Source organism: Salminus brasiliensis, chromosome 11 (genome assembly GCF_030463535.1).
Source record: "Salminus brasiliensis chromosome 11, fSalBra1.hap2, whole genome shotgun sequence".
Taxonomy (NCBI): Eukaryota; Metazoa; Chordata; class Actinopteri; order Characiformes; family Bryconidae; genus Salminus; species Salminus brasiliensis.
In genome coordinates this window covers 37,108,549-37,126,013 of record NC_132888.1, presented here as the reverse complement: position 1 = coordinate 37,126,013, position 17,465 = coordinate 37,108,549, and the positions used below count along the sequence as shown (strand labels likewise).

Genomic DNA, 17,465 nt, shown 5'->3' with positions numbered 1-17,465 from the left:
GCTAGCAGTTTAGCTAAGCAGCAGGCTAATTTTAACACATAAAATATTAAAACCCGAATCAAATCTTCACCACAGCCACAGAAATGCTGCTGAACGTGGAAATATGTCGCTAATTAAAGCAGAACTGGCTTGAAATCCTTAAAAATCCAGTTCCGGGCTTTCCGACAGCCCACCCAGTCCAGCCGAGTCCAGTCCAGCGCCGCGGGGTCCTGACCGGGTTTTGCGATCTCACGGCCAAGTCCTATTTTCTACAGTCGCCTAAATCGCGTTTAAAGCATAAATGTGTGTGTTTTTCTTGTTTCCTCCGGCATCGCAGCCTCCGAGAATATCCTCCCCTCCTCCGACCGCTCGCTCCTCGCCTCCGGCCGGGACAGAGAGGCGCTGTGCGGCCCCGGGCCGGGCAGGTTATTGTGCGGTAAATAAACTCCGACTCGCCGCTGGTGCCGTGACCCTCCAGCCGAGGCTGGGCAGATCGCAGATGGGCCGGGGAAACGAGTAGCTCTCCGCGGTGGGAACGGCACGGATACGCCCGGATCAGCTCGGATACGCCCGGATCAGCACTGCCATTTTTCCACCCAGCGCTGGAAACCGAAGAACCGTGGAAACGCGTCTTATAGGCGAGGCCTCGACCGGCTAGCGGCTCCGCAACCCCGCTCGGCTCGGCTCCGCTCCGCTAGGCTAGGCTAGGCTAGGCTACCCACCTTCCTCCCCCCACCGTGCGGATAGTTTTGGTTGTTCCGCCGCAGGTGAGTGAAACCCCCCTCTCGCCTCATTCCTCTCTGCTGGATGTTAATTATAACCATATCTGCGTTTTTATTTCTGCAGATTATCTCGTTTTATTAGCTAGCTTACTTTTATAGCTAGTAGGATTCCCACACTGGCTAAGCTAAGCTAAGCTAAGCTAAGCTAAGATAGCTAAAGCATAACCGCAACCGCATCCATATTCACTCACTTATAAACATTTAACACGGTCTTTATTATTTCAGCATTTATTTAAAATGTGAATTTGCATTTTCGGGCCTTTTTGGACCTTTTAATTGCGCTCACGGCAGGCCGTTAGCACGTAGGCTAGGCTAAGCTAAGCTAAGCTAAGTTAGCGCTAGCCAGACTGACAGCTCCAGCATCGTGTGGGTTTACACGCGTATTATTAATATTATATTAATTGCGGCGCATATTAATGTTTTAGGTACGATTTAAGTAGCTGTGTTAATCTGGAGAGGGGTGGCGGGGTGGCGGGGTGGAGGGAAGGGGGATCCGCCGTTAGCTGGCGGGCTAAAGCTAGCAGGGCTGGGGGAGCAGAGCAGGGCTGGCTGGGGGAGCCTTCGTGCTTGTGCTGTGTTTTGCACGGTTTGCTTCAGTGCTGCTAAAAACCCCCCTAAAATCCAGTTGTGTGAGTGTGTGTTCGCGTGTTTTCCAGTTTAGCTGTGCTGGTTTGGCTGTAGCCGTGTCCAGATGTCCCCTGCAGTCCGTCTGGGAGCTGGGAAAAGGGAGGGGTGGCCTGCAGAGAGAGCAAAAATGTGCAGAAAAAATGTTTCGATGGTGCCCAACCCTCTCCCCCCCTCTCTCCCCCTCTCCCCCCACCCCCCAAAAAGGGCAGAGAATCCAGAAAAATACAGGATTGCAACATTGCATGCCAATCATTTCACCCCCCCCAAAAAAACACACACACACCCACCTTCTTATAAAATTAAAAAAGTGCCCCCTAAAATGAGGTAGAGGTAGAGGCTGTGTTTGCGGGTCGGGGAAGAGTTTCGGCACCATCTGGGGGGGGTTTCTGAACGTGTCATATTGTGGGATTGCGTACTAGCGGTCAGGACCCCCTTAAAAGACCAGACCCCTGGTTCAGACCGGACTAGGTGTGATATGCTCCCTCCTAGAGAAACTGTGGCGCGCCGTTGGGTCCGTACCCATTCGCACGTCTTCACGAGGCGGTTCCAGCTCCGGGCTGTTGACGACCAAGGTTGTGGGTTCGAGACCCAGGCTCCCTGGGAAGCTGCCGCAGTTGGGCTCTCCTGAGCTCTTGTCTGTAGGGCACGTGTGGGTGGGACGGTCCGGTTCTGCGGGATAATTCGATTTGAAAAAGTAGGGCATCAATGAGCTTTATGGTATCGGTGCTCTCTATTGCCGATACTGATACAGTATCAAACGCCGTAAGACGTCCAGACTCGGGCCCCGTCCTTCCCTCGGCCCCGTCCTCCCTTCCTTCCCCTTTGGCCCAGGTAGCGGGTCAGGTAGGTCCCCTCCCGCAGTCCATACCTTCTGCTTCCAGAAATGAAGCCTCAACAGGCAACGAAGGTTTGAGCTCGGACTGAAGCAGAGCTCCTAGCCTGGGATGAATTAGCTGTGCTGTTAGTGAATAATATAATATTTAATATTATTTTTAATATGAAAAGGGGTCACAGGACGAGGACCCTGACTGTGACCCGCATGATTAGTGCCTGTACGTTAATGAAGACCAGCTCTGTCTAACCTTTCACTGGTCTGTGTCTGTGTGTGTGTGTGTGTGTGTGTGTGTGTGTGTGTGTGTGTGTGTGTGCGCGCGCAGTCTGCTGCTGGGACTGGGCTAATCTGTAATTAAGACTTGCTGTAGTCTGCAGTGAGGTGCTGTGTTTCGTTTGGACGGGGCAGCTGATTATCTGTAAGCATTACCGTAATCTGACCCGGATAAGACGGATATTGATGATGATGATGATGATGATGGTGGTGGTGGTCGTTTTTCGCTGGTATTTCGCTGGAATCAGTTTGACTCCAGGGACTGGCACTTTGGTCCCGGGATCCACCTTCAGCATCCCCTTCCGGAGCCGGAAGCAGTGGTTCAGAGACCCGAACCTCATGCTCGTGTTGACCAGTCCAGTAAATCCAGCCGGTGTCTCACGGTCCTGTGTTTTGCTCCTCCTCCTCAGCTCTCTCACTGTGGATCCGTCTCCGAGATGCAGTAGAGGAGAACCGCGGGAACCGCCCTGCTCGCTGGATACGGTCCTCGTCTTCTCCTTCACCCGTAGCCTTCGCCCCTTGACGTCGGTCTTGCTGCTCCTTTCCGTGCTGGTGGCCCTTTGCTTCGGGCCAGAACCATGTGAAGCCCTTCTTATGCAGCTCTGAGTGGACTGTAGGACTGTTGCAGGACCCATCCCCCCCCCCCCCCCCCCCCCTCCCCTCCCAACCGGGCCTCTAGGGGGCTCTCTGTTTACCTCCTGCCTGAGCAAAGACTTTCGCCCCTAACCCCGATCTACACTAAACCCCCCACCCTTAACCTGGCCTCCCCCCACGTCCCTCCCCTCCCCATCCCGAGAGGTTTCCGTTAGCGTTCAGGGCTAGCCATGATGTTCCGGGACCAGGTGGGGATTCTGACGGACTGGTTTAAGGGCTGGAACGAGTGCGAGCAGACGGTGGCGCTGCTGTCGCTGCTGAAGAGGGTGTCGAGGACGCAGGCGCGCTTCCTGCACATCTGCCTGGAGCACTGGCTGGCGGACTGCACCGAGATACACCTGTTGGAGGCCGAAGCCAACAATGCAGGTATGTTGGTGCGCAGGGGGGTGAACTCCAGGGGTCCGGTTTTAAGGTCCTCAGGTTTAAAAGGCCTGTGTGTCTCTAAACACTGACCTCTCTCTCTCTCTCTCTCTCTCTCTCTCTCTCTCTCTTTTCCTCTCTCTCCTTCACCCCAACCCCACGCCGCTCCAGCCATCGTCAGTCAGTGGCAGCAGGAGCCGAAGGAGAAGGCCGTCTCCCTGCTGCTGTCCCACCTGCCCCTGCTGCAGCCGCGGAACAGCGAAGCCAAGTGTGAGTACATGAACCTGCTGCAGAAGGTGCTGAGCCACACCATCGAGAGCAGCCTGTTCGTGGAGGAAAGCCGCCAGCTGCTCTCGTACGCCCTCATCCACCCGGCCACCACGCTGGACGACCGCACCAACCTCGCCCTCTGGCTCAACCACCTGGAGGAGCACCTGTCGGCCCGCCCTCCGCCACCGCCCGGACCGTACCACCACGCCCGGCAGGGCTCGGATGAGTGGCCCGGCCCCACGGAGTCTCTGGAGGCGCACGGCTGGCACGATAAACCCCCCTCGAGCTGTAGCTCGCCTGCCGGGCAGAACGGGCATATGGCCTTCCCGGGCACAGGCGGGGTGCCCTCGCCGATCAACATTGGTAACAGCACGGGTCAGTGAGTCGAATTCATGCCGATCAGGCGCGTTCGAAGTGCGGTTCTGGGGTCCGATGATAAAAACAGCAGCAAAACACACCGGCTGGACAGCAGTTATTAATGATTAGCTGTTTACAGTATATAACATCAGAATAAACCCAAATAAGCATACAGTCAGTGAGTGTCTACCTGTAATTAACGCTATATAACATTAGAATAAACCCAAATAAACAGAAAGTCAGTGGTCAGTGAGAGTGTCTACCTGTAATTAAATCTATATAACATTAGAAGAAACTCACATAAACAGAAAGTCAGTGGTCAGTGAGTGTCTACCTGTAATTAACTCTATATAACATTAGAATAAACCCAAATAAACAGAAAGTCAGTGGTCAGTGAGAGTGTCTACCTGTAATTAAATCTATATAACATTAGAATAAACCCAAATAAACAGAAAGTCAGTGGTCAGTGAGAGTGTCTACCTGTAATTAACTCTATATAACATTAGAATAAACTCACATAAACAGAAAGTCAGTGGTCAGTAAGAGTGTTTACCTGTAATTACCTCTATATAACATTAGAATAAACCCAAATAAACAAAGACCGTGGTCAGTGAGAGTGTCTACCTGTAATTAAATCTATATAACATTAGAATTAACCCAAATAAACATAAAGTTAGTGGTAAGTGAGTGTCTACCTGTAATTAAATCTATATAACATTAGAATAAACTCACATAAACATAAAGTCAGTGGTCAGTAAGAGTGTTTACCTGTAATTACCTCTATATAACATTAGAATAAACCCAAATAAACAAAGACCGTGGTCAGTGAGAGTGTCTACCTGTAATTAAATCTATATAACATTAAAATAAACCCAAATAAACATAAAGTCAGTGGTCAATGAGAGTGTCTACCTGTAATTAACTCTATATAACATTAGAATAAACCCAAATAAACAGAAAGCCAGTGGTCAGTGAGAGTGTCTACCTGTAATTAACTCTATATAACATTAGAATAAACTCACATAAACAGAAAGTCAGTGGTCAGTGAGAGTGTCTACCTGTAATTAAATCTATATAACATTAGAATAAACCCAAATAAACAAAAAGCCAGTGGTCAGTGAGAGTGTCTACCTGTAATTAACTCTATATAACATTAGAATAAACCCAAATAAACAAAAAGTCAGTGGTCAGTGAGAGTGTCTACCTGTAATTAACTCTATATAACATTAGAATAAACCCAAATAAACATAAAGTCAGTGGTCAGTAAGAGTGTCTACCTGTAATTAACTCTATATAACATTAGAATAAACCCTAATAAATATAAACTTAGTGGTCAGTGAGAGTGTCTACCTGTAATTAACTCTATATAACATTAGAATAAACCCAAATAAACATAAAGTCAGTGGTCAGTAAGAGTGTCTACCTGTAATTAACTCTATATAACATTAGAATAAACCCAAATAAACATAAAGTCAGTGGTCAGTGAGAGTGTCTACCTGTAATTAACTCTATATAACATTAGAATAAACCCAAATAAACATAAAGTCAGTGGTCAGTGAGTGTCTACCTGTAATTAACGCTATATGTTTATTAGGGTTTATTCTAATGTTATAGTCAGTGGTCAGTGAGAGTGTCTACCTGTAATTAACTCTATATGACATTAGAATAAACCCTAATAAACATAAAGTCAGTGGTCAGTAAGAGTGTCTACCTGTAATTAACTCTATATAACATTAGAATAAACCCAAATAAACAGAGAGTCAGTGGTCAGTGTAGGTGTCTACCTGTAATTAACTCTATATAACATTAGAATAAACTCACATAAACAGAAAGTCAGTGGTCAGTGTAGGTGTCTACCTGTAATTAACTCTATATAACATTAGAATAAACCCAAATAAACATAAAGTCAGTGGTCAGTGAGAGTGTCTACCTGTAATTAACTCTATATAACATTAGAATAAACCCAAATAAACAGAAAGCCAGTGGTCAGTGAGAGTGTCTACCTGTAATTAACTCTATATAACATTAGAATAAACTCACATAAACAGAAAGTCAGTGGTCAGTGAGAGTGTCTACCTGTAATTAAATCTATATAACATTAGAATAAACCCAAATAAACAAAAAGCCAGTGGTCAGTGAGAGTGTCTACCTGTAATTAACTCTATATAACATTAGAATAAACCCAAATAAACAAAAAGTCAGTGGTCAGTGAGAGTGTCTACCTGTAATTAACTCTATATAACATTAGAATAAACCCAAATAAACATAAAGTCAGTGGTCAGTAAGAGTGTCTACCTGTAATTAACTCTATATAACATTAGAATAAACCCTAATAAATATAAACTTAGTGGTCAGTGAGAGTGTCTACCTGTAATTAACTCTATATAACATTAGAATAAACCCAAATAAACATAAAGTCAGTGGTCAGTAAGAGTGTCTACCTGTAATTAACTCTATATAACATTAGAATAAACCCAAATAAACATAAAGTCAGTGGTCAGTGAGTGTCTACCTGTAATTAACGCTATATGTTTATTAGGGTTTATTCTAATGTTATAGTCAGTGGTCAGTGAGAGTGTCTACCTGTAATTAACTCTATATGACATTAGAATAAACCCTAATAAACATAAAGTCAGTGGTCAGTAAGAGTGTCTACCTGTAATTAACTCTATATAACATTAGAATAAACCCAAATAAACAGAGAGTCAGTGGTCAGTGTAGGTGTCTACCTGTAATTAACTCTATATAACATTAGAATAAACTCACATAAACAGAAAGTCAGTGGTCAGTGTAGGTGTCTACCTGTAATTAACTCTATATAACATTAGAATAAACCCAAATAAACATAAAGTCAGTGGTCAGTGAGAGTGTCTACCTGTAATTAAATCTATATAACATTAGAATAAACCCAAATAAACAGAAAGACCGTGGTCAGTGAGAGTGTCTACCTGTAATTAACTCTATATAACATTAGAATAAACCCTAATAAACAAAGTCAGCGGTCAGTGAGAGTGTCTACCTGTAATTAACTCTATATAACATTAGAAGAAACACATTTTGCTTTGTGTAGTTCTTTATTTTTATGTAATGAATTATTTATTGGTTGATCTCCCCAGGCCTCCCCTGTCAGGTACAGCCGAGCTCTCTGAAGCGCTCCATGTCCCTTGTTCCCACCAGCTCTGATTGGCTGAGCCAGGACGAGGCGGGCGGCCGACAGGGAGTGGGTGGTGCGGAGCACGCCCCTCTCTCGCCGCAGGGCAGCGTAGCGTCATCGGGCAGCGAACAGACGGAGGAGCAGGCCAACACGCGCAACACCTTCCAGGAGGACGGCAGCGGCATGAAAGGTCAGGGAGCGGCCAGGGTCACTCTCACTTCTCACCCCCGCCTTACCTTAGGCACTGTCCTGTATAGCGGCCTAACGCTCACGGCCTCGTCTCATCGCACGGAGGTTGGTTAGGGTACCTGCTGAGCCGTGCATGCAGTCCAGGATAACCGCTGATCCTGTAGACCTCACCCTCTGTGGTGCAGATGGAGCCATAGACCTGGCCGAGCATGAAGTTCAGCGCAGTCTTTTTAATTATTTAATTATTATTATTATTATTATTATTATTATTCTCAACCAATCCGATTCAAAACTAACTGTTGTATGAATATCAATAATGCGTATTGATGATGATCTCTGGTCTGCGTATGTCCTGGTAGATGTGCCGACGTGGTTGAAGAGTCTCCGTCTGCACAAGTACGCGTCGCTTTTCTCCCAGATGAGCTACGAGGAGATGATGGTCCTAACCGAGCAGCATCTGGAGTCACAGGTTGGTCCCAATCAGCTGAAGCCGGTCCAAGTTGGGGGGGCGATTGCTCTTGAAAATAGCTTTTACCCATTAAAAAAAAAGGCTTAACTTTCAATGGAAGTCTTGGACAAAAGTATTGGGACACCTGCAGGAGCTTTTATATGACATCCCAGTCTAAACCCATAGGCATTATTAATAAGGAGCTGGTCCTCCTTTGCTCTAAGCTCTACCAGCAGCAGCAGGTCTGGAGCTCTGCTGCAGTTACTGAGTCAGTTGGAGGCTTTTCTGCACCCAGCCCTGACCCCCCCCGCTCTGTAACTTTACGTGGTCTGACAGACACTCGGTGGACACTGAGCTGCTCTCTGTGAGCTGTTCCTCCTAAACTCTTCCACTGTTCAATACTAACACCACTCACAGCTGTTGTTGTTGGTGCAGCGGTGTCTCCTATCACATACAGAACCACGCTGGAGTTCAGTGAGCTCTCTAGAACCTCCCGTTCTTTCACTGATGTGTGGAAGAAAGGCAGACTGCAGGACTGAGGGCTTGATTTTACCCACCTATGAGTGAAATGCTTGAGTTCAGGGATTTTTAAAAGTTGTGTCCCAATACTTTTGTCCGTGTGGTGTATAAAGTGCTTGGTCTTTCTGCTCTGGTTTGTGTTTCTGAGGGTTCTGTATTGTCTCTTTCGTAGAACGTGACCAAAGGCGCTCGGCACAAAATAGCGCTGAGCATTCAGAAGCTGAGGGAGAGGCAGAGCGTCCTCAAGTCTCTCGAAAAGGTACACACACACACACACACACACACACACACACCGCTGAGCCAGAACATTACAGCCACGCCTGCTTAATATCCATCAAAACGGCTCGCTTTACGAGAGCTCTGAAGGAGGTATCGGTGGTCTCTAGCCCCAAGACATTCCAGCAGGTCCTTAAGGTCCGCTTAGTCAGTACTGTAGAATGGAAGCTCAGTTATGCATCGGTTGGATTATCAGCCCAAATATGCCATCGGCCAGCGAGTCTGCGGATCCTAAAAGCTGGTCAGATTGTAGGATATATATATTTTGCGAGTTCCTGCTGCTCTGTGAGAGGTCGCAGCACACTGCGGTTCCTCATTCAACCACTAGGTGGCATTACAACCCTCACTGACGGCTGCAGAAACCTGTTAAAGCCATTGTTTTCTTTTTAATTATTATTATTATTATTATGTTTTTTTTTTTTACTGTACCCCTATGGATGGGGACCATCAGTTAGCCCAGTGCAGTGAGTAGCAGCAGAGCTAACCTTAACAGAAGCCCTGCACGATGACCATCTATGCCTGGACAGGTTAATAGGGCCGTCAGGCGCTCGATCGCTGTCGCTGGGTCCGTCTGTAGTCTTAATGTTTTGGCTGGCTCATCTTCATGTGCAGTGTGACTTCGGCCTGTGCAATACCGCCGCCTCAGGATGCTGCACCCTGCAAACGAGCTGCAGCGTTCTCTACAGTGTGGTGGTGTGAGAGTTCTGACCAATCACGGGTGGTGTTGGTGGTGGTGGTGGTGGTGGTGGTGTTGGTGTTGCTGCTGCTTCTGATGTGGACCCCGACTGTCTCGCAGGATATTCTAGAAGGTGGGAACGTCCGGAACGCCCTGCAGGAGCTGCAGCAGATCATCATCACGCCAATCAAAGCTTACGCACCGCCCTCCACCGCCCAGAGGGAGGCGGAGCCTGGCCCCACGCCCGCAGACAAAGCAGGCAATCCTGGAGAAGACAAGGACACGTCTGTGGAGGGTTTCCAGACGCACAACCCTCCGCCGTGTGACGGGGAGTCGTCGACTACACCCATTTCGGAAGGGGACATCCCGGGACAGTTCACTCGGGTGATGGGGAAAGGTAGGCTGCAGTGACTGGGTGCCGTACTCTGTCTATTTGAGGTGGAATGGAGAGTCGCCAGCGCACCCATCAGCCATCACCGCTCTTCCATATAAAATGCTTGTCTGTTTTCAGACGATTTTGTCGTTTAATGCACAAACAGCACCAGCTGTCAGTTAAAGGTGTGTACCGAAGGGGGGCTCTGTTATTTGTGTAAGCACAAAGATCGGATAGGTACAGGCTGTCAGTCAGCGTCTGTGTGCTCTGATAACAGTAATATCCAGTATGAAGTTCTAATATCATTAATATCCAGTATGAAGTTCTAATATCATTAATATCCAGTATGAAGTTCTAATGGCATTAATATCCAGTATGACGTTCTAATGGCATTAATATCCAGTATGAAGCTCTAATAACATTAATATCCAGTATGAAGCTCTAATAACATTAATATCCAGTATGAAGCTCTAATAACATTAATATCCAGTATGACGTTCTAATGGCATTAATATCCAGTATGACGTTCTAATGGCATTAATATCCAGTATGAAGCTCTAATAACATTAATATCCAGTTTGAAACTTTAATAACATTAATATCCAGTATGAAGTTCTAATGGCATTAATATCCAGTATGAAGTTCTAATGGCATTAATATCCAGTATGAAGTTCTAATGGCATTAACATCCAGTATGAAGTTCTAATGGCATTAATATCCAGTATGAAGTTCTAATAGCATTAATATCCAGTATGAAGTTCTAATAGCATTAACATCCAGTATGAAGTTCTAATGGCATTAATATCCAGTATGAAGTTCTAATAGCATTAATATCCAGTATGAAGTTCTAATAACATTAATATCCAGTATGAAGCTCTAATGACATTAATATCCAGTATGAAGTTCTAATGACATTAATATCCAGTTTGAAGCTCTAATGACATTAATATCCAGTTTGAAGTTCTAATAGCATTAATATCCAGTATGAAGCTCTAATGGCATTAATATCCAGTATGAAGCTCTAATGGCATTAATATCCAGTATAAAGCTCTAATAACATTAATATCCTGTATGAAGTTCTAATAACATTAATATCCTGTATGAAGTTCTAATAACATTAATATCCTGTATGAAGCTCTAATAACATTAATATCCTGTATGAAGCTCTAATAACATTAATATCCTGTATGAAGCTCTAATGACATTAATATCCAGTATGAAGTTCTAATAGCATTAATATCCAGTATGAAGTTCTAATAGCATTAATATCCAGTATGAAGCTCTAATGGCATTAATATCCAGTATGAAGCTCTAATGGCATTAATATCCAGTATGAAGTTTTAATATAATTAATATCCAGTATGAAGCTCTAATGACATTAATATCCAGTATGAAGCTCTAATAGCATTAATATCGGCCGTCTGTGTGCTCGGGGTAAGGAAACTTCAGGATCAGGTCATCCTCTGTAATATTATGTGATCTGCATCATTTAGTGCTGAGTGATACAACAGTATCTCGAGGGATTAGGGAGGGCCAATTGTCACAGCAGTGTTCAGCCAATTCCACCAAACTCCTGCTGTGTTTTCCAGTGTGTACTCAGCTGCTGGTCTCCAGGCCGGACGAGGAGAACATCAGCTGCTACCTGCAGCTCATAGAGAAGTGTTTAACACATGAGGTGAGTTCAAGTTCAAGTTTACTTTGGGTTCAGAGTTTAGATTTATTTATTTATTTATTCATTTAATTAATAATGTTCACACGTGAGGCGGCCTGTAGGAGCCTAAGGGGCCCTATTTTAGCAGTCTTTAGGCTCCTCCTGTGTTTTCCGCTGCCGAGATCCAGATACAGCAAAACTCCAGAAACTGACCTGAGCACCCCTCATTTCGAGACCACCGTGCCCAAGAGCGCTGCTCTTTAAACGAAGCAGACGGACGGTGTAAAATTAGACTGGGTGTGAGACAGCAGCCAGTCATGGTGTTGGGATCCATCTGTTGCTGTGTGTTAATGGTACGTGTGGTGTCCTGCAGGCGTTCACCGAGACGCAGAAGAAGCGGCTGGCGTCGTGGAAACAGCAGATGCTGAAGCTGCTCCGCCTCTTCCCTCGGAAAGCCATGCTGGACATGCCCATGTACCGACAGAAAGGGTCTGACTCAGTCATTTATTTATTTATTTATTTATTTATTTTTATTTAACATTAATTCATATATTTCTTTTCAGTCCTTTGCCGGACCGACTTATTAGGACCCTACATCGTGCTGTAGTAGATCAGTAATGGCCATTAAGAGCATTTGACAGTCGTATATAAAAGGTAACTGATCTAAAATGCGCCTCCCCCCCCCCCCCCCCCTTCTTTGTTGTAGGTGGGCGTACGGCTCGAACTCTCTACCCACAGCAGGTTCTGTGAGTGGAGGTCTGGGCCGTCGTGGGCAGAGGCAGTTCCCTATCCCGCCACGCGGGGCGCTGCCCCCCAGTCGCATCGGCCTCATGACCCCTGGGGGTATCACCGGAGCCTCGCCTCGTCACACGCTCGCCAACCCTGCAGGACTCGCGGGACAGGGCAGGCAGGTGAGGTAGACCTGTTGGTGTGCTTAAAATGACCTTCGCTTCCAGGTTTCGGAAGATCAGTAGGTCACAACTCTGTCGAAATCTGCTGGTGTTTGTGGTTGACCGGCCGGCCGGCCGTCTGTCCGTCTGTGTTTTAGAACCTGTGGTTTGGGAACCCTGGAGGCAGTAACAGCATGCCCAGCCAGAGCCGCAGCTCAGTGCAGAGAACACACTCTCTACCAGTACACACGTCTCCGCAAACCATGCTTCTGTTCCAGCAACCAGGTACACACACACACACACACACACACACACACAGAGACAATAATATTCAGTATGAAGCTCTAATAACATTAATATCCAGTATGAAGCTCTAATGACATTAATATCCAGTATGAAGCTCTAATGACATTAATATCCAGTATGAAGTTCTAATAGCATTAATGTCCAGTATGAAGTTCTAATAGCATTAATGTCCAGTATGAAGTTCTAATGACATTAATGTCCAGTATGAAGTTCTAATGACATTAATGTCCAGTATGAAGCTCTAATGACATTAATGTCCAGTATGAAGCTCTAATGACATTAATGTCCAGTATGAAGCTCTAATAGCATTAATATCCAGTATGAAGTTCTAATAGCATTAATATCCAGTATGACGCTCTAATAACATTAATATCCAGTATGACGCTCTAATAACATTAATATCCAGTATGACGCTCTGATGGTATTAATATCCAGTATGAAGTTCTAATAGCATTAATATCCAGTATGAAGTTCTAATAGCATTAATATCCAGTATGACGCTCTAATAACATTAATATCCAGTATGAAGCTCTAATAACATTAATATCCAGTATGAAGCTCTAATAGCATTAATATCCAGTATGAAGTTCTAATAGCATTAATATCCAGTATGACGCTCTAATAGCATTAATATCCAGTATGAAGCTCTAATAACATTAATATCCAGTATGAAGCTCTAATAGCATTAATATCCAGTATGAAGTTCTAATAGCATTAATATCCAGTATGACGCTCTAATAGCATTAATATCCAGTATGACGCTCTAATAACATTAATATCCAGTATGAAGTTCTAATAGCATTAATATCCAGTATGACGCTCTAATAGCATTAATATCCAGTATGACGCTCTAATAACATTAATATCCAGTATGACGCTCTGATGGTATTAATATCCAGTATGAACTTATTTATCCCCCCCCCCCAGAATGCCAGGTTCCGGGGACTGATCTGGAGATAAACCCCACGCTGGAGTCACTGTGCCTCAGTATGACGGAGCACGCCTTAGGGGGTACGGCCAATCGCTGCACACCTACATACATGCACACAGTCAGTTATCAGCACTGTTAAATGATGTGCTCTGATTAAATCTCTCTCTCTCTCTCTCTCTCTCTCTCTCTCTCTCTCTCTCAGATGGAATGGACAGAACATCGACAATATGAAAATAAAAAGCAATGGAAAGGAATTTTGCAATCTCACACTTCACTTTGCAACCGAGTCATGTGTGTGCGGTGCCCGCGGCCCCCCCAGAACGTACATAAATGCGACGCAAACGAAAACGCAAACAAACTAAGCAACACGAGTCACTACAAAAAAAGACAGAAATGACAGGAAACTAACTGTGTATATGTTCTCTTGATATTTTTCTACTTTATTATACTTAACTAAGTTTATTATAAATGGAATACAGATGACTATTATATGAGGGGAGACGGAGGAGGGTAGGTGTGCAGAAACTGCTCCGAGTCCTCCTGTAGTACTGCCTCAGACAGCCTGAGAGAGGCGCTCTCGCTCACGTTTGCACCGAGGAGAAGGGGCAGCACTCCCCCTGAGCCTCAAACCGGCCTCCTTCCTGCTCGCTTGCCCTTGTTCTCTGTGTGTCCGATAGATGCGTGGAATGGGACGAGGCCGGGGCCGTGAAGGAATGGGGTAGCTGGCAGTGCTGATGTGGCTGACGCTGATGGCTACTAGCCGTATCGTCCAGAACGTCAACGCTGGACCTGCTGACGGGAGCGGCTCAGCCAAGCAGTGCTAATGTTGCTAACGGTGAATAGCGTGCTAATTTTTAATGGCAAAGGAAGGTTAGCATTGCGAAAATAGCACTGCGCTAGGTAGCGGCTACCGGCTTCCTTTGCAGCATTAGCGCTATTGGCTGAACCCAGGTGGTTTGCAGCGTACGCAAGCTAACAGATAGCGATCGTAGATAGACGTTAGCAACATTAGCATGCTTGGTTAGCAGGGGGAGGGGGCGGGGCTCGCCGGTCGGTCATCCAGGAGAAAACGGACCCTGTACTGGGAAGCCAGCTGGTTGAACTGGCGGACCAGTTTAGCTTTCATCGCGCTTTCATTCCAGTTTGATTTACTGGAATTCGGCTGGTCACTCCAGCTCGACCCCGCCCCTCCGCGCTGGTCAACCAGCTTGACCATCTTTAAAGGGAGAGGGTCTTACACGCACGGCTAACACGGCGCTCGTCCCTTTACACGCACACGTACCCCCCGCCCCCTCCTCTCAGTTTTCTAAGGCTTTAAGGGGAAGGGCGCAAGGGAGCGACCTCAGACTGGAAGATAGTGAGGGAGGGAGGGAGGGAGGGAGTGAGCAAGCTTTGTGGGTCTTTTGTTTAAGGGCTCGTTAGCCGGTCATTTACCACACGGACAGTTGTGAAAGCGGCGTAATGGTTAATGCGCTCTCTCTTTCTCACACACACACACACACACTCACTCACACTCTCGCACTCTCACTCCCTGCCCCTCCGTACTGACACGCTGCATGAGAAGCTTTAGGGCACTTTGTGAATTTCCGTTGGCGGATTATTATTATTATTATTATTGTTGTTGTTGTTATTATTATTATTTTCTTTTTCTTTTTTTCTTTTTTTTTTCATTTGAAATAACCACACACACCTACACCTACACACACACACACTTCTAAAGCCACGATGGCGTCGTCGCTGGCTGTTTGTTGATGAAGACTTTTGTTACCAGCATCTTAACTGAGTGTTGTTGTTGTTCTGTGATGAAGAATCTCTGGGGAGGTGGGATGATTATTATTATTATTATTATTATTATTATTATTATTGTTTACTTTTCTTTTGGGTTTGCTATTTCAGACCCTGATTTAGCCCTGTGGTTCAGTCTTAAGACCCCCTACCCCCCCCTCCACGACGTAAAGAGGCACAAACTCCTTAACATTCCTTTGTTTTCAAGCTTCTCGAACATCCAGGAGAAGAAGGCCTGAGGCCTGAACCTGGTGAACGCTCCAGCTAATCCAGCTGTTCCCAAACGGCGTCCCGTATACCTTCACCATATATATGCATACATATATATATAAAACCATACAGGCGTATATATGCTGTTGCTGCAGTTACACATACGCTGTGTTTATTTGTAGGTACACGCGATTTCATAGCACTTGAACCATCACTACAGCAGCCGTACGTGGCGGGCCGGGCCGGGCAGCGCCGGGCGGGGGTTTAGAACCTATGCAGACGCTGGGCTGCCACGAATCCCTGTGCGAACTTTCTGGGAGGAGGCGGGGCTTTTTTTCTTTTTTCTTTTTCCCAGCATTCACTGGGGCTGCATGCATTTTAGCATTGCCGCATTGGAGACACTTAAAGGGGGCACTACCCGGGTGTTCAGCGAACTGACCTCGGTTGGTTGCGTCTGTAGCTGGTGGGGGTAAGGGGGGATAAGCCAATGCCGGCTCGCTTAGAGTTGGAGCCAATGGGCAGTTGCTGAATTCCGTGACGGCATGGCTATAGAGTCCCGGTGTCGGGGTGAGGTGTTACGAATGTTTAAACGTTGGTTTAATATTTTTTTTCTTTAATTGTAGTTCAGTAAACAAAGGAAAAAGGGGGGGAAAGTAGTTCCGGTTAGTTTGGTTACACTTCGGTTGTCGCTAAGGCTGTGAACGTGTGAAGTGGCTCTCTGTTTTTTTTTTGGAGTGTCCGAATCATTAAGAGAACTTCGGATAATCTCCCACAATGCACTTGTGAGCTTGATGTAGACCGAAATGCATTGCGAGAGTCTTGTTAGTAAGCGACGGACAGCGAATCCAACCGCAGCCGATGGCGTTTGCTCATGGCTAGGCGAGTGGTCGTTAACAGCCGCTGGGTTTCGGATATTGCGTGGGTAGTTCGTTAACCGGTGGAGAGGTCACTCCACGAACAGCTTGGCCCTTTATCGTGCGTTACTGACCTGTACTGATGTGTGGTGAGGGGGAGGTGTTCGATTCCCCTTGTGTTTCTAGCACTACTTAGTAAATGAAATGGTCCCTCAGTACTAGTGCAAGTAGGGAGTAGGGATACAATTGGATTACAGCCTGAGACTGACCGCTTTAGGGCACTGTTGGTGATTTTGTTTACGAGAAAAATGGCAGACGTACAAAATAGTGCCCTAAAAGGTAAATAGGGAGCCATTCAGGTCGCAGCCTTAGGGCCATGTTCCGATCTGGACGCTCCGAGAAAAATCACCAACGTCCTCAGCAGTGCCCTAAAGCGTGAAAAGGGAGCCGGTTGGGTCACAGCCCTCAGGGAAAAATGGCCCTATATGGAATAGTCAGGGAATGGGGAGCCACTTTGGTCAGAGCCTTAGTGCCACTTTACGATTCGGACACTAGAGAAAAAACGGACGGACAAAATAGTGCCCTAAAACGTAAAGTCTCGCTAATTTCAGGGCTTCTCTTAGTACGTCGGCCTTTTTTTATTCTGGTGGACCGTGATTTTTAGGGCACTACAATACCCTACCCACAATGCACTTGTAATTTCTAGGGAACATTTGTTGCTCACTGCATGGGCTACTCCACCCACAGCCCCCTGCTGGCCGTTGATTAACTGTAGTGATCAAGATTCACCGCCTACTACCGTCGTCTGAGCTGCCGCTGCCGCTGCCTCCGCTGCTGCCACCGGGGTTCAGCAGCTGCCCATTGACTTCTATTCTAAGCAAGGTTTGCGCCAATTTTTACTTGTTGATTTTCAGATAAAGCTCCGCCCACAGCCCACAGCACGCTTCTAACAGCTGCTTACCTCCGTTCTCATCTCCGCAAGAGCGGGCGAGCGGCACCTGCCACCAACTGAACCGAAACTTTAACTCTAATGACCGCGTATCCGTGGATTTCGCCGACTGCCCGTTGA

At 46.2% G+C, this 17,465-nt stretch overlaps 1 protein-coding gene across 1 annotated transcript in view; it reads left to right on the top strand.

Moving 5' to 3' along the window:
• The first annotated feature begins 221 nt into the window (after nucleotides 1-221).
• The window catches only part of samd4b (sterile alpha motif domain containing 4B), a 17,897-nt gene continuing 653 nt past the window's right edge, over nucleotides 222-17,465 (top strand). Inside the window, exons 1-13 of the mRNA XM_072690801.1 lie at nucleotides 222-746; nucleotides 2,904-3,513; nucleotides 3,679-4,152; nucleotides 7,251-7,478; nucleotides 7,837-7,946; nucleotides 8,617-8,703; nucleotides 9,517-9,793; nucleotides 11,359-11,444; nucleotides 11,794-11,909; nucleotides 12,127-12,331; nucleotides 12,469-12,595; nucleotides 13,544-13,627; nucleotides 13,750-17,465. The exon at nucleotides 13,750-17,465 is cut by the window's right edge and continues 653 nt beyond it. Coding sequence (XP_072546902.1) covers nucleotides 3,318-3,513; nucleotides 3,679-4,152; nucleotides 7,251-7,478; nucleotides 7,837-7,946; nucleotides 8,617-8,703; nucleotides 9,517-9,793; nucleotides 11,359-11,444; nucleotides 11,794-11,909; nucleotides 12,127-12,331; nucleotides 12,469-12,595; nucleotides 13,544-13,627; nucleotides 13,750-13,778 — 2,019 coding nt within the window. The 5' untranslated portion in view covers nucleotides 222-746; nucleotides 2,904-3,317 and the 3' untranslated portion in view covers nucleotides 13,779-17,465. The remainder of the gene's footprint in view (nucleotides 747-2,903; nucleotides 3,514-3,678; nucleotides 4,153-7,250; nucleotides 7,479-7,836; nucleotides 7,947-8,616; nucleotides 8,704-9,516; nucleotides 9,794-11,358; nucleotides 11,445-11,793; nucleotides 11,910-12,126; nucleotides 12,332-12,468; nucleotides 12,596-13,543; nucleotides 13,628-13,749) is intronic.